The following is a 15,337-nucleotide window of genomic DNA, read 5'->3' as shown; positions in this document are numbered from 1 at the left end:
GGTGGGGAAGGAGATGAAGGTGATAGGTCAGGGAAGAGAGGGTGGAGTGGATAGGTGGAAAAGGAGCTGGGCAGGTCGGACAAGTCCGGACAGGTCGAGTTACTGGAGGTTAGAAACTAGGATGAGGTGGGGGAAGGGGAAATGAGGAAACTGTTGAAATCCACATTGATGCCCTGGGGTTGAAGTGTTCCGAGGCGGAAGATGAGGCGTTCTTCCTCCAGGCGTCTGGTGGTGAGGGAGCGGCGGTGGAGGAGGCCCAGCACCTCCATATCCTCGGCAGAGTGGGAGGGGGAGTTGAAATGTTGAGCCACTGGGCGATTTGGTTGATTGATGCGGGTGTCTCTGAGATGTTCCCTAAAGCGCTCTGCTAGGAGGCGTCCAGTCTCCCCAATGTAGAGGAGACCGCATCGGGAGCAACGGATACAATAGATGATATTAGTGGATGTGCAGGTAAAACTTTGATGGATGTGGAAGGCTCCTTTAGGGCCTTGGATGGAGGTGAGAGAGGTGGTGTGGGCACAGGTTTTACAGTTCCTGCGGTGGCAGGGGAAAGTGCCAGGATGGGAGGGTGGGTCGTAGGGGGGCGTGGACCTGACCAGGTAGTCACGGAGGGAACGGTCTTTGCGGAAGGCGGAGAGGGGTGGGGAGGGAAATATATCCCTGGTGGTGGGGTCTGTTTGGAGGTGGCAGAAATGTCGGCGGATGATTTGGTTTATGCGAAGGTTGGTAGGGTGGAAGGTGAGCACCAGGGGCGTTCTGTCCTTGTTGCGGTTGGAGGGGTTGGGTCTGAGGGCGGAGGTGCGGGATGTGGATGAGATGCGTTGGAGGGCATCTTTAACCACGTGGGAAGGGAAATTGCGGTCTCTAAAGAAGGAGGCCATCTGGTGTGTTCTGTGGTGGAACCGCTCCTCCTGGGAGCAGATACGGCGGAGGCGGAGGAATTGGGAATACGGGATGGCATTTTTGCAAGAGGTAGGGTGGGAAGAGGTGTAATCCAGGTAGCTGTGGGAATCGGTGGGTTTGTAGAAAATGTCAGTGTCAAGTCGGTCGTCACTGATGGAGATGGAGAGGTCCAGGAAGGGGAGGGAGGTGTCAGAGATGGTCCAGGTAAATTTAAGGTCAGGGTGGAATGTGTTGGTGAAGTTGATGAATTGCTCAACCTCCTCGCGGGAGCACGAGGTGGCGCCAATGCAGTCATCAATGTAGCGGAGGAAGAGGTGGGGAGTGGTGCCGGTGTAATTACGGAAGATCAACTGCTCTACGTAGCCAACAAAGAGACAGGCATAGCTGGGGCCCATACGTGTGCCCATGGCTACCCCTTTGGTCTGGAGGAAGTGGGAGGATTCAAAGGAGAAATTGTTAAGGGTGAGGACCAGTTCGGCCAAACGAATGAGAGTGTCGGTGGAGGGGTACTGTTGGGAACGTCTGGAGAGGAAAAAACGGAGGGCTTGGAGGCCCTGGTCATGGCGGATGGAGGTGTAGAGGGATTGGATATCCATGGTGAAGATGAGGCGTTGGGGGCCGGGGAAACGGAAGTCTTGGAGGAGGTGGAGGGCGTGGGTAGTGTCTCGAACGTATGTGGGGAGTTCCTATTCATCTTGGTGTACAACATAACTTTGTGAATAAACAGAAGATATGCATAGCAGGACAGAGAGATTGTGCAAGGGCTCCCAACAGGATATTCAGGGAACAATTCTCCAACCTGAACCCCATTGAAGAAAAAGGTGTATGATATTTATCTTTCTATAAGTTTGTCCTCACTGAAATCTGGCACCAATGTAGACACTTGTGCAATCCCAAAACAAGACAAGGGCTGCATTGCCAATACATTGGTAAGGTGACTGTAGTGAAGAACTTTCATTCTTCTGGCTCCTTCAAGCTCCTCAGTCACTACGTAAGATGACTGACATAAGTCTCGACATTTAAAGATTGCATGTCATTCTGTTTTTTTAGGGAGAAGTTGGAGCACACAGTTTTTCTAAGATTGCAGTCTTCCACATGACACAGGGTTCTGTTGACTGCATGCACATTGCTTTGTGGTTATCATGTATCTGCTCTGACCTACACTGCAACCAAAAGAATTCCATTTCCTCAATGCCCAGCTGGTGTGTAACCATAAGCAGAGAGGCACTTTGTTAGCATCTAGAATCCTGGCAGCAATCATGACATCTTCATTTTGCAGCAGCTTATTCTACCAGTTTGAGTCACCACAGAAAATTAAACAGTGACTTCAGGGCAACAAGGATGATTCAGATATACAATCCATTCATGTGCAGTGTGTATAGAGTTAATGTACAGGGAGGAATGAAGATAATGTTCGTACCTGCACTGTTTATAGCTGGTAATAAGAAGAGAGTTGGAGATGTTGGGGTAGGGTAGATAGGGAAAGGAGGGTTAACTCTGAGGATGCTGATATCTTTATTTATTTCAGTCTCACCACTGCCAAGACCTCATCCCGGAATGACCAGTACCACCTCTTCCATGGGGGTCAGGCTAATCAAGCGCATTTTCCCCTCCCCAGTCAGGTCCTGCAATCTTTGGATTGTGTGTCGCCTTGTACTGCAAAGGAGAGAAAAGTGTGTTGTGCAGTTTGATGTGACTGTGATGGTAGAATTATCTCCTATTGTGGAAACTGTCAAATATTTGTGGTTTGTAGCAATGCTTAGTATGAGAGTGAGATGCAGTATAATATTGTTAGGTATAAGTCCTATTTGGTAAAGATTTAGGCCATTGAGATATGGGGTTTAAGCAAATTGAGCAGTGTTAAAGACAAATGATGGGATGATATTCACTCATTGTGACCATATGTATAAGGCCGCTGAACTTTGTGCAGTATTACATCCACATACTCAACTTAGCTCTTGGCATTGACCCTCATGGCTATCTTCTTCTTCTGTGTTTTGTGTATGTAACTGGAAGGGTCCCTGGCCCACTCTCGGTACCATTCATCTTCCTACTATACACCTCCACAATATCTGTACATTATCAAAAACCTTAGATAGCATGTTCTCCTATGTTAGGTCATTGATATATATGTCACAGGTCAGATTCAGTTCCTTCACAACTGTCAGCACTTGCTGCATCTATGATGCATCTCCCGTTTAAGAATTCTAGTTGCTCATATTGAATCATCCCCGCCAACTAGACATCTAACCAAACAACAGTGTGTAGTTAGTGCTGGCTGAGCATTGAAATTATTTAAAACAGCAGGCAGCACAAATCACAATTTATGCTTCTGTTTTCAGTGGTTATAGTGAATTCAGTCTCATTTGATTTTGTGCATTTCTTTTCTCCAATGCTATGCTTTTTACTGAACAATTGCTCTTTTTAAAGAAGGCATTTCCTTTTCATCTGGTTTAACATAGTTTTGTCAAGAGAATTCTCAGCAGTGGTGTATTTTTAATGTTTGTGATCCAGAAGTCCCTGAATAATTACTGGCAAAAGTTCTAAATCCATGAGTCACAGCAAACTTTACTGTTTACTTATGTGAATACATATGCTTGTTTTTATATATGTGTACTTATTTTACACAAGTGTGAGCATGGTAAACATTGTATAGCTGTGGTAACTGAGCAAATCCTACTCTGAACTGAGCAGTCTTCTGAAACAGGCTTGAGGGAATAGTTTAGAAGTAAACTGCTTCATTAAGTCATCAGCATAATCTTTCCATAGTTGCATTGTATCTGTTGAATACCACCTTGCCTGTTCTTTGTTTGAAACACTTATTCATTCCTTTATTGCTTACTTTTCCAGCACTGTTTCAATCACTAGCATTAATCTTTCTACCAGCTTTGTTTTTATTGTAGCAATTAACTTGGTTTGAAAATGAAATCGAATCTGTTATGATCCTAGGTGATAGTGGTACTATCCAAGTCAGAATGAAATCTGGTTGCAGGATCATATGGGTTTTATTTTGTTTAGTATTTAATATAATGGTAAGTCACTGAACATATTTTTTGACAGCAGAATGGAAGTTTATTACACAAAAGAGGAAAATAATCAAACCAAGCCATCTAATATAGGGATTCTATGAAATATAGAAGACAATTACAATGATCGTAAAACACAAAAACACAAAATTTCACTCCATTTCCCAATAATATTTGTTATAGACATCCAAATCCAGAGAAATTATATCTCTGTCCAAACTCTTTCATTTTCTACTTGACTGACTCCTCGCAGTTTCTTTGCCATGGAATGTGAAGAAAATCAATTTGGTTCTAAATTTTCTAAACTGAAAATAGCATATGATCTTAAGCAAAAAAACAAACGAACAGCAGATGCTGGAAATTAGGAACAAAATCAGAAATAGCTGGAACAACTCAGCAAATCTGGCAGCATCTGTGGAGAGAAATCAGAGCAGTTCTGAGGAACGGTCACTGGACCCGAAATGTTAACCCTGATTTCTCTCCACAGATGCTGCCAGACTTGCTGAGCTTTTCCAGCAATTTCTGTTTTTGTTCATGATCTTAAGCATTTTCTGTAACTGTTATAAACACAGCGATATAAACATATTTCCATTTGCATTATGGGGGCATAGCATTTAGGAAGGACAAGAAGCTAGGAAAAGGTGGAGAGTTAACTCGGTTAATAAAGGATGGTATTGGTTCTATAGAGAAAAATGACAAGACATTACTGTAGAAGTTGTGTACAGGCCCTAACAGTTACCCAGCAGGATAGAGCACAGAGGAAGAAATAATGGGAGCTTGTCAGAAAGGCACACCTCGTCATAAGAGGCAGTGGTGGAGTAATTCAGAACCCCAGGCTAATGTTCTGATGATATGTGTTTGGATTCCAGAATGTCAGATTGTTTAATGTATCAGGGACCACTGTTATGGCAAGTTGGAAAAGTCATTGGAGAAATTGAGAGGGGGTGGGATGTGGTCATCAATAGTCACAACCACTCCAGCTTTCACAGGGGTCAGTGCAGCATGATGCTAGGCATAAATAAGATGTCGGCTACACTGTCATTGGAGAAGGGTAATGGATAGGGTTCTAAGATGGGATAAGCCTAAGGTTGGGTAACCTGTGACACCTGGTTTTTAGCTAGCATTACATTTCCGAATGTGCAGTTGTATTTCCTGTAGGGTGTCAGCCTTGTTACCTAACCCAAATAATCTGAGAAATATTTGGTTTTGGCTCCCTTCCCACTACATGCATGGTGAAGGTAAACTTCTGGATGTCCAGGCTTGACCAGGTTCACAGCTGGTCTTTAAAAATGGCACTGATGCCTGAAATCCCATGAGATTCCAACAATGATATGAACTTCTGCCTGAAGAGTATGACGATAGGGTGAATGGTGCACCGTAGAGATGTCATACATAGCTAATAAGGTGAGTTTTAGAGAATAGCCGTAAAAATGCAGAGAAACCTTTATTGAAACTTAACAGTATTCACACTTTACCGATTCCTGGTAAAATACAGCCCTATGGCTCAATATAGTAGTCTCTCAATTTTAGACCATTGATAATTATTCTGGAAGAATGACCAAGAGACGGAGAAAGAATATTCATTGTCAAGTCAGTTTTGGATCCTGCTAACTTTATTTAGTATTCTGAGGGATGGCAATCACTTCAGGCAAAGCTTGTAAACACTGAAAACTAACATTTCTACAAGTTTCTACCTTACATTCTAGGTAATAATTATAAAAAATTATGGTTTATCAAGCCTGTACCAATTAAAATTCATGTTATTCAAACTTTACCAGCTGTGTTCCACAGATAACTGTTCCATAGTCCCAATAGGACTGTAACAAGCATGTCTATAAATTGTTAGATCATCTATGCCTACACTTGTTTGCATAATCTTTACCCTCATTATAACCAGAACCTTTCCCAAGCCCATTTGAAGAAGTCAGTAAACTTAGTATTAATTGCTTAAATGTGACTTTGTTATAGGTCAGCCAAAATTATAGGTTTTCTAATCTGCAAGCTCAGTTATAGTCTGCCAAGTTTCTGTAGCTATCCTCCCAGATCATGTTTATGTTAAGTCATGTTGCAAATGTTTTTAAGAATTTCGGGCACAGCCGAGAGCCATGGGGAAAAGTTTAACTTTGAATGATGGTGTTAATTTCCAAAGTGGAATTGAAAATCGGGAGAAATGTAAAGCATCTGCCAGTTTGCTATCACCCATTTTGCATTATTCCAGAGTCAAGATTTTTCCCAGAATTTAGATTTTGTCATCCGCTGGCTTTCCATTTTGAAAGCATTGATTAAGTGGTTTTTAGACATTGATTTTAAGGTCTGAACTAGTTTAAGTTCAGCAAGTGAGGCGTATCCTAAAGTAGCCAATTTCACTGAAGACAGGAAATTGAACTGGAACTATTGTTAACTAAGTTACTTATTAGGATGGGTGGGGTGAGGGTGGAAGTGATTGTGAAGTATACAAATTCAGAAGCTGAGATTATTTTTGTTATTCTGCATATAATTCAAACCCTTTTACTGAGTCTCTTCTCTTCCATTCCCTTAGATAGTGACCAAAGTTTACTTTGCACAGACTCTGATTAATTCATATGTACAATCATGATTTAAACTTTTATGTCAAAACTCCAATTTCCAATTTGAAAGGGTCTATCACCTGAATTTGGTGGACAGTTGGGACCCTGCTGGCAGTAGGTCTCTGTGAAATGAAGCCAGCTCAATCCTTGGCTTTAAAGCAAAAGTCACTCAAAATTCATACCCTCTTCCTTTGATTTTCCCAGATTTTACTGGTAAACTTTAATTTTAAAGTCATGCAGCACAAAATAGACCATTCCGTCCAACTAGTCCATGCCAACCATAATGCCAAATGAAACCAGCCCCACCTGCCTGTGCTTGGCCCATGTACTTCTCTAAATATCTTTTCTAAACGTAGTAACTACTCGCATCTACCACTTCCTCTGGAAGATCATTCCACACGTGAACCACTCTGTGTAAAAATCTTTATTCTCTCACCTTAAAAATATGCCCCCTAGTCTTGAAATCCTCCATCCTAGAGAAAGCCACTGGCGTTTATGTTATTTATACTTCTCATTATTTTATAAACCTTTGTGAGGTCACCTCTCAATCATTATGTTATTTTTATTTGCTTTGGTTTGTAGTCAGTTTGTGTGGACTTTTCTTAGCTGAACCTTTAACTGTGTCCTCCCTTTACAAGTGGGCCATTGATATTTACATATTTTACCATGGATCTTTTCCCTACTAGCTCAGCAAACAGTTTTTGTTGGTATTAAGATTTGTATTGTTCGTACTATTTCAAATGTTTTTATCAAATATTTTGTTTTAAAATTCTTTTCCTCATTTCTCTACAACTTGCGAGCCAATTTAAAGCAAAATCTGTCTGATCGGTGTTTGGAATTTTAGTGGAGGTACTGACCTTGCCCACCATTGGGAAGTTGGAGGGAAGGTAGTGGGAGCCGATCCCTGCTGGCCTGGGAAGCCACAGCCAAATACAACTCTGTCAGAAGTATAGTCCCACTTCCAAGGGCTGTCAGCAAGTCAGCAACACAGAAGCTCACAGTAGCACAGTTGCCTCACAACGTCAGGGACCCTGGTTTGATTCCAGCTTTGAGTGACTGTGTGGAGTTTGCACTTTCTCCTCGTTTCTGCATGGGTTTCCTCTGGGTGCTCTGGTTTCCTCCCACAGTCCAAAGGAGTGCAGATTAGGTGGATTGGCCATGCTAAATGCAGAGTTACAGAGATGGAGTGAGACTAGGTTTGGCTCTGTGTGTGATGCAATTCAGAGGGTTGGTGCAGACCTGATGGGCCAAATGACCTCTTTCTGCACTGTAGGGATTCTGTGATTCTAAATCAAATGGCTATCAGCTGTCCAATTCCAGGAGCATTAGAGTGATAAGCACTACTAGAACTACAGTAAGTCAAGTAGTGGGGAAGGGGGACAGTGAATTGCAGGCTTCAGGTGGGTTCATGTGTTCAGGTAGCACAAGGAGTGAAACCCTCCATTTGTAAGAATAGAGAATGAGACTTAATGAGATGTAGCCGTCTCAGGCTATACCAATGTTGGTTTCCCATTTCTAATTGCACTGGGACAGGTGCTGCAGAGCACCCCTTCTCTACTCCTGCAGTTCATCTGATGCAGGTACATCTACTGTGCTGTTAGGAAGGGAGTTCCAATGACAGTGATGTAACAGCAAAGTAGTTCCAACTCAAAATGCTGTTTAGCTTGGTGAGAAACTTACGTGTGGTGGTGCTTCCCTGCCCTGGCCATTGTTCTTGCCCTTCTAGAAAGTAGAGGTCACAGGTTTGTAAAATGTTAAATAAAGGTTGGCAGTGCATCTTGCATAAGGTACACACCTTGTAGTTCATGTCATCACTCTAACATTGGTCATACTACAGGTAAGCCTCTGGATCTGGGCCTCTGGAATATCCAGAATGTTGCTGCCTGCCTTCAGTGTGGAGGCAAGGGGAGTCACTTCTGTGTCGCACTTTGTTTCTGGGCCTTCTGGTCAGTTTTGCATTGCATGGATATTAAATATGGGGTGCATCAGTGTTTCTGTGACTTTTCATTGTCCTGCACAGGCTTATTAGATCAGAGTTGAAGAAAAAAACTGCAGGTCTAAAGAGAATGGACAAAGAAATGGGATGCTGAGCTGCTTTTGCAGAGAGTTTGCATGGATGTGATGGGCTGAATCCTCTCCTGCATTTCTAATACTGCAATGTCCAGGCCTCTCCTATCAGTTCCCAGCATATTTGTTATTCATTTGTTTGTATTGCCTATGAGACATACCTTCCCCTGCAATGATAATCCAGCTGGATTGAGCTGAAACACAATGCAGCAACCTGGCAGAACCTGTTAAAAACATACACTTTTCTCTAGCCACATGGCTACCAAAAGTAGACATCATTCTTTTCCTTTTTAGATACTAATAAAAACTCTTGCTATCTGTCTTGAACTTTCTAGCTGGCTACCTCTCCTGCTCTAATTTATTTGTCCTGATTAACCTTTTAGTCATTCTCTGCTGTTCTCCACATTCTGACCTACCATTTATCTCTGCTCAATTACTTGCTTTTCTCAAGTTTGATGTTTTCCATAACCTGTTTATTTGACCAGGGATGGTAAGATCACCCTTTGGAAATTTTCTTTACAGGAGGAGTTTACTTATTCTGAATATTCTGAAATATCCATTTAAATGTCTGCTACTGTTTCTGTACTGATATTTCTCCTGGCCTAATATCTCAGTTCACTTCAGATAGCTTACCTTTTATGTCCATGTAGTTGCCATTTGCCTGCCATCTCTAATATGTTTTAATTAATAATTGTGAATTAAGTAATAATTATTAAGGCCTAAGTTGGAATTTTAGCACTGCCATAAACGTTATAATACAGAAGAAATACAATAGCGATTGAATTTAGAGTTTCTCATAATACTGGTTATCGTCTTATTTGCTCCCTTTGCCACACAAATTTGGAAATCAAATCAACAAACATCTCCACTTCTGATCTTATGATTGAGGGAAGGTCATGATGAAGCAGCTAAAGATGATTGAGCCTAGGACACTACCCTAAGGAATTTCTTCAGTATTGATTGGCCTCCAAAAACCACGGTCTTCCAACCAGTGGAGAGTTTCCCCTCTCGTTTTCATTGATACCAATTTTGCTCATGCTTCTTGATGTCACATTCAGTCAGACGTCACCTTAATGTCAAGGACAATCATCATTTCTCAATTCAGGGCTCAACTGGCCTAAGGATGGGTTGTTGTCCGACATTTACCCTGTCACTGATAAAATACCAGCAGATTTGGGTAGACAACTGCACTTGTCTGTGGTCAATAAGTATACTTTATGTTAATTTATGGAAATGACTGCTGCTGTTCCTCAGTTGGTTCTTCTCATTTATTATGATCTTTTTCAGTCTATTCAAACTAGTTCAATCCAGAAAGCTTCTTGCATCAATTTATTCCAACTTTATCTTCCTCAGAAGTATTAGATACAGAACCCTATCTGTCTATATTCCAAGAATTCCAAAAGTACCAATGGAATTCTCTCCCTAACAGCATTGTGGATCTATCTACAGCAGTTCAAGAAGGCGGCTTACCACCACCAAAGTGTCAAACACAGGAAATAATATTTTGTGTTACAGTGATCAACTTATGAAAATTGGTAAACATTTGCCAAGCAAAGGTATATCAAAAGTGCACATGGAGAGTTGACGCCATGTCTATCGCTGATGTTGTGAATTTTTCAGTTTTTGTAATGTGGCTGAGGCAGAAGAGAAGCAAATGATTGGTCTTTGGGGCATCCTTCAATAACAATCCAAGGGTGGGATGAGAAATCATTGGTAAGTCAGTCAGTAAGACTGAAACAAAACAAAGTCAGATTCACTGAATTGGATGATCTACAAAAAATATTGGAAGATGATGATGTAATTAATCTTTCAAGATCTGCAGAGCAGTTGGGATGAGTTATAGGGATAGTGCAATAGAGTCAAAGGAAATGCTATTTGTGAGACTGATTCAGCCCATTTCAGTGATGTGGGACCATAGGAAGAATTAATTAGTGACAGTGAAGTTGGAAGTTGTGGCAAAATGGACTTGGAGGTGAGGATGACATATTCAAGGATTTTGGAAAGGAAACACATATTGGAAATGCTTCTTAGACTAGACATAATTTCCTGGCATTGTAATTGAATACAACACATTTTATCAAATCAGAAAAATAAATTGCATAACCCACTTGTCTGCTCAAGACGAAGAGGCTGAAAATCCATTTTGGGATAGATGATTTTGAAGAAAAGTCATTAATTCCCTATGTTATAGAGTCATAGAATCATAGAGATTTACAGCACGGAAACAGACCCTTCAGTCCAACTCGTCCATGCCGACCAGATATCCCAACCCAATCTAGTCCCACCTGCCAGCACCTGGGCCATGTCCCTCCAAACCCTTCCTATTCATATACCCATCCAGATGCCTTTTAAATTTTGCAATTGTACTAGCCTCCACCACTTCCTCTGGCAGCTCATTCTATACACGTACCAAAGTACCACAGCAACCTTCCGAGGGAGATCAAGCAAATATTGAATACCTACTTGAGATTGGAGCTACCAGCCTTCCGGTCTGTGTCAAGATTTATGTTTAAGGTTTACTAGATTAAGCACACTGCAAACTTGAGTACTGTGGCCCTAAAGCAGTTTCTCAGTAATATTTTCTGAAAGTATTTAAGTAGTTATTAAGTTTATGAATTTTGTGAATTGTTATGCTGAAATGAAACATTATAAAAAACCAAAGCCTTTTCATTTGCAGTACATTGACATGCAGAGCTCCTGCTTTCCAAAGTAAATATTCATATGGAATGTTCAGTGCTGACCCAATAAAAGATTAACTGGCATTTTTCAGTTTTTGTTAATGGCCATTAGAACTGTCAGAAAACCTAACTACACTTGAAGTGTTTTGGATAATAGCAATGCTGATGGTAATGCTGGCAATTTCCCTATTTTTGCAGGTCACCGCCAGAGGATTTAGCCCATTGTTGCAGTTTGCCTACACTGCTAAGCTATTACTCAGCAGAGACAACATCCAAGAGGTCATGCACTGTGCTAAAGTCCTACATATGCACAATCTGGAGGACTCCTGCTTCCGCTTCCTTGAGGCCCAGCTCTTCAATGAAAAAGATGGTTTTTTCCTTTACACCAAAATGGCAACGTTCCAAAAGTCCAACGTACAAGATGGGAATTCAGACGGTGAGGGAGAACACATGCAATCTGACACTCGTAAGATTACCTGTTCCAGGGACAGAATAAGTAATGAGACATTTGGGTTTGAAGCATCTTCCAGGCTATCTGAGAAAGAGCCAGCTGTAATATCAATCCCTGTTACATCAAATGATGATATGGGACGCTGCCCAAAATACAGGAAATACCAGCTTGCTTGCACCAAGCATATCAGTAGCACACCACATACCAGTACCTCAGGTTTTCCAAGCACATTTAAAGAAGACCGGCCAGTCTGTACTCAATCTCAAGGATATAGCAAGGCACAGGTAAAAATTGAACCACATGCACCAGAAATTGCAGCAGAAAATGCTGCTCAGTGCTTGTCTGAAAGTGAACCTGTTGCAGTAGAACATGCAGTTGCAGATAAGGAAATGGACATTAAGCAGATGAGTCCAATGTGTGTTGATAGACCCAAAAGTAGAACACCTCCTTGTTCAAGGTTCATTAAAAAAGCTGAATCTACTGAGACACAAAATCAATTGCAACAACCTTTAGACGCCAGAACATCTTGTTCCCTTGAAGAGGGAATGACTCAGGGTGACCTCAAAACAGAATACAGGCCTTATAGCGAAATGTATGGACTATCCTGCACACCTCAGAAAGACAACAATAGCTTTACTGTTGGATCCCAACTGACAGGACCATCTTGCGAAGTGATTTGCAAACAGGAACTGGAATCGGACAGAAAGAGTGTTATATTTTCTTCTGGTACCTTGGACAGGATGAACACTCCTGCTGCACATTCATATACTGGTGGGAGTTCACTAGAGGACGAACTTACTGAGCATGTGCCAAAAGGTTTGTGGAGTGGTACTAGTCAGTCACTTCCATGTTCACAGACTTGTGTTTCCACTAGACTTGCAATGGAGCCTTTATTGCCATTGAATTCATGTAGAATTCAACCTACTTGTAAAACCAGCTGCCCAGTGCCAATTAAAGTGTGCCCTCGATCTCCTCCATCTGAGACTAGGACCAGAACCTCAAGTTCCTGTTCCTCTTACTCATTTCCTGAAGATGGAAGTGGTGGTTCTCCTTGCAGTTTACCCCAGTTTGAATTGTCCACTTCACCCTGTTCACAAGGAACACGTTTCCTATCTGCAGAACAGCAAGAGTTAAGCATGATTGGAGATGCAATGTTCAATCAGTGTAAACCACCATTAAAATGTGAACAGTCATATGGCACCAACTCCAGCGATGAATCTGGATCCTTTTCAGAAGGGGACAGTGAATCATGCTCAACTCGAGAGAGAGGACGTGAGGTACAGTAGCAATTTATTTAATAAAAATACTTATAATTATAAATTCATCCTGACTGGAGCTGTCAGTTCTAGCAGACTTAGTAGTGTGCTATGATGCTAAGTAATGGTGTGCCAACGTTTATAATCATGGAGGGATAATGAGGCCTACAATTGTTTATTCCTGAACTGAGCCATGCTGAGCAGTACAGCTTCAAGTCTAATTTGTGATGCTTTCCAGGAAGGGAGGAGAGAAAGTCATAAAGATAGAAGCTACCTCGCAATGTTACTTAGAAACACACATATCATATCCTTGTTTCCACTTCTTTAATGAAGACATTAATCTTTACAGAATGAAAAACAGTTAACATGGCCTGTGGAGATTGCTGCAAGATCATTAATGATTACTGCCATTTTAAGCACACTGTGCATTTGTACAGTGTCATCATTGACAGCTCCTTTTTATTCTATAGAGGACAGTCATGACTGTGTGACTCTCATGGCTACTGGCTACAGGGTGCTAGGTCAGGTGGATGGGGATGATGAGAACTATAGGAAAAGAGGATAAATCAATTCAACATAGCCCAAGGCAAGGTAAAAATCATAATTATCAGAAATTAATATTTCTTACTTTATATTAGGTGAATAATGATCATAATTACAATATGATTGCTTAGTTAATAAATGTAAAATGTGTGCATCTTTTCAGTTGTTTGATACTTTCAGATATTAAATAGCACAGCAGGAGTTCTACACACTTAAAATATTTTTTTTAAAATCCTCAATTTGAATTAGATGTAGTTTGTAGTCAATGACAGCAGCAAAGTTTATATTCACCACATACCACACTTTCTCATTGTTCTTTCCATCGTCATTTTTACATGAAAAGCACATGAACACCAACTTGTATTTATTTTCATAGCTTTAAAATAGAATGTCCCAAAAGGATCTATAGAGGTCTTATCAGAACTTGACCTAGCTTAAGGAAGGGTTGGATTAAATAGATGGATTTGTAACAACAGCTCGCATTCACAAAATGATTTTACAGTAATGTCATCAGGTACAATTTAATGGAAGAGGCAGAACATGGAAGAATTGACTTTTGGCTTGGCTGTTCCCTAATTGACCAGAGGGCAGTTAAGAGTCAATCACTTTGTTGTGGGTCTGGAGTTACAATAGGCTAGACCAAGTAAGACTAGAGTTTTAAAGTTATACCTTGCATGAATATTCTATCTTTTGTGGTCTTAGAATATCCCAAGGTATTTAACAGCCAATTAAATAATTTTGAGGCACCTGACCCTGTCAGTGCAGTTTTGGAAACTGTGAATAAGGATGTCCAGTGTAACAGGAGTGCAGGTTATTTTTGTGGAGACTGGGGTAGCCCTTCATTGGGTTACCAGTTCATTTCCCCTTCATAGTAACATATTTAATCATCTAAATTACCTCTCTGCTTGCTTCAGGCAGCAAGAACTGACAAAGTGGCAAAGGAATGAGAGTGTTAAATTCATCCCTGTAACTTTTGGAATGCTGCTACCCAATTTCTGCCAGGCAAGCAACTGCATAATCTTCATTGCACAGCATCTAATTTCAGGTTTGTGGTTCAGAATAGGTTTCAAAGCTGATGTGAAACAGTGCTCCACAGAAAGGCAAAAAGGATGACTAGTCAAATTGCATGTCTGTCATGCACAGCCTAGAGGTGAGGAAAAGAGTGACTTTGGCAGATGTCAGAGAACAGATTGCTTGCCCATCCTCACAATTATTTTCTGCACAACTCCCTGTAAAGGGATTTTCTTTTTCTTTTAATGATCTGCTTCATTTATGTCAAGCATTTTCTGAATGAGAACATTTTTTGAAAAGATGAATATGAATAGAACCAAGGACAGTTTTCTTTTTTACATGCAGATCATAAAAATGACAAAGGAAAATTAACATCCCTCATCTGGCAGAGTGTAATGCATGCTGCAGTTGATTAATGGTTTGGGATCAGTTTTACATGCCTAAACCTTATTTAGTATTGGGCCAACTCTCACAGACTGAATGAAAATCTGAATTTCTAAAAAAAATGCTTCCATGCATTTTTAACCCAGAAAGTCATTATTTCCGTTGCCCTATAAATAAACACAATGAATGTCAATAGGCCTAAAGAGGAGAATGAGGTATCAAAAATAGCAACTAGCAAGGTTGAAGACAATGCACTTTGAAAGAGGAAGGAAACTGTTCATGTATTGGGCAATGTCTGTGAGGGATCAGGTCTTTTGGCTTCCTTTATTTTACAAAATTACAATATTTCTTAATTAATAACTGCTGAGTAAAATGACCAGTTTTGATATTAATTTATCACAGTAATGACCACAATATTCTGAGCAGTGTCATATCCCTAACTGCACTGCAA

General features: G+C 40.9%; 1 protein-coding gene across 2 annotated transcripts in view; it reads left to right on the top strand.

The window, feature by feature from the left end:
• Positions 1-15,337, top strand: part of bach2b (BACH transcriptional regulator 2b) — a 281,310-nt gene that overhangs the window by 238,164 nt on the left and 27,809 nt on the right. For both annotated transcript variants that reach the window (XM_087981461.1, XM_043685186.2), the window contains exon 3: positions 11,440-12,969. In XM_087981461.1, coding sequence (XP_087837587.1) covers positions 11,440-12,969 — 1,530 coding nt within the window. The remainder of the gene's footprint in view (positions 1-11,439; positions 12,970-15,337) is intronic.

The sequence above is a fragment of the Chiloscyllium plagiosum genome, unplaced genomic scaffold, assembly GCF_037043375.1.
Source record: "Chiloscyllium plagiosum isolate Xiang-an unplaced genomic scaffold, Cpla_swu_hap1 HiC_scaffold_3, whole genome shotgun sequence".
Lineage (NCBI taxonomy): Eukaryota > Metazoa > Chordata > Chondrichthyes > Orectolobiformes > Hemiscylliidae > Chiloscyllium > Chiloscyllium plagiosum.
The sequence above is the reverse complement of the archived record's forward strand: the minus strand, read 5'-3'. Positions and strand labels throughout refer to the sequence as shown.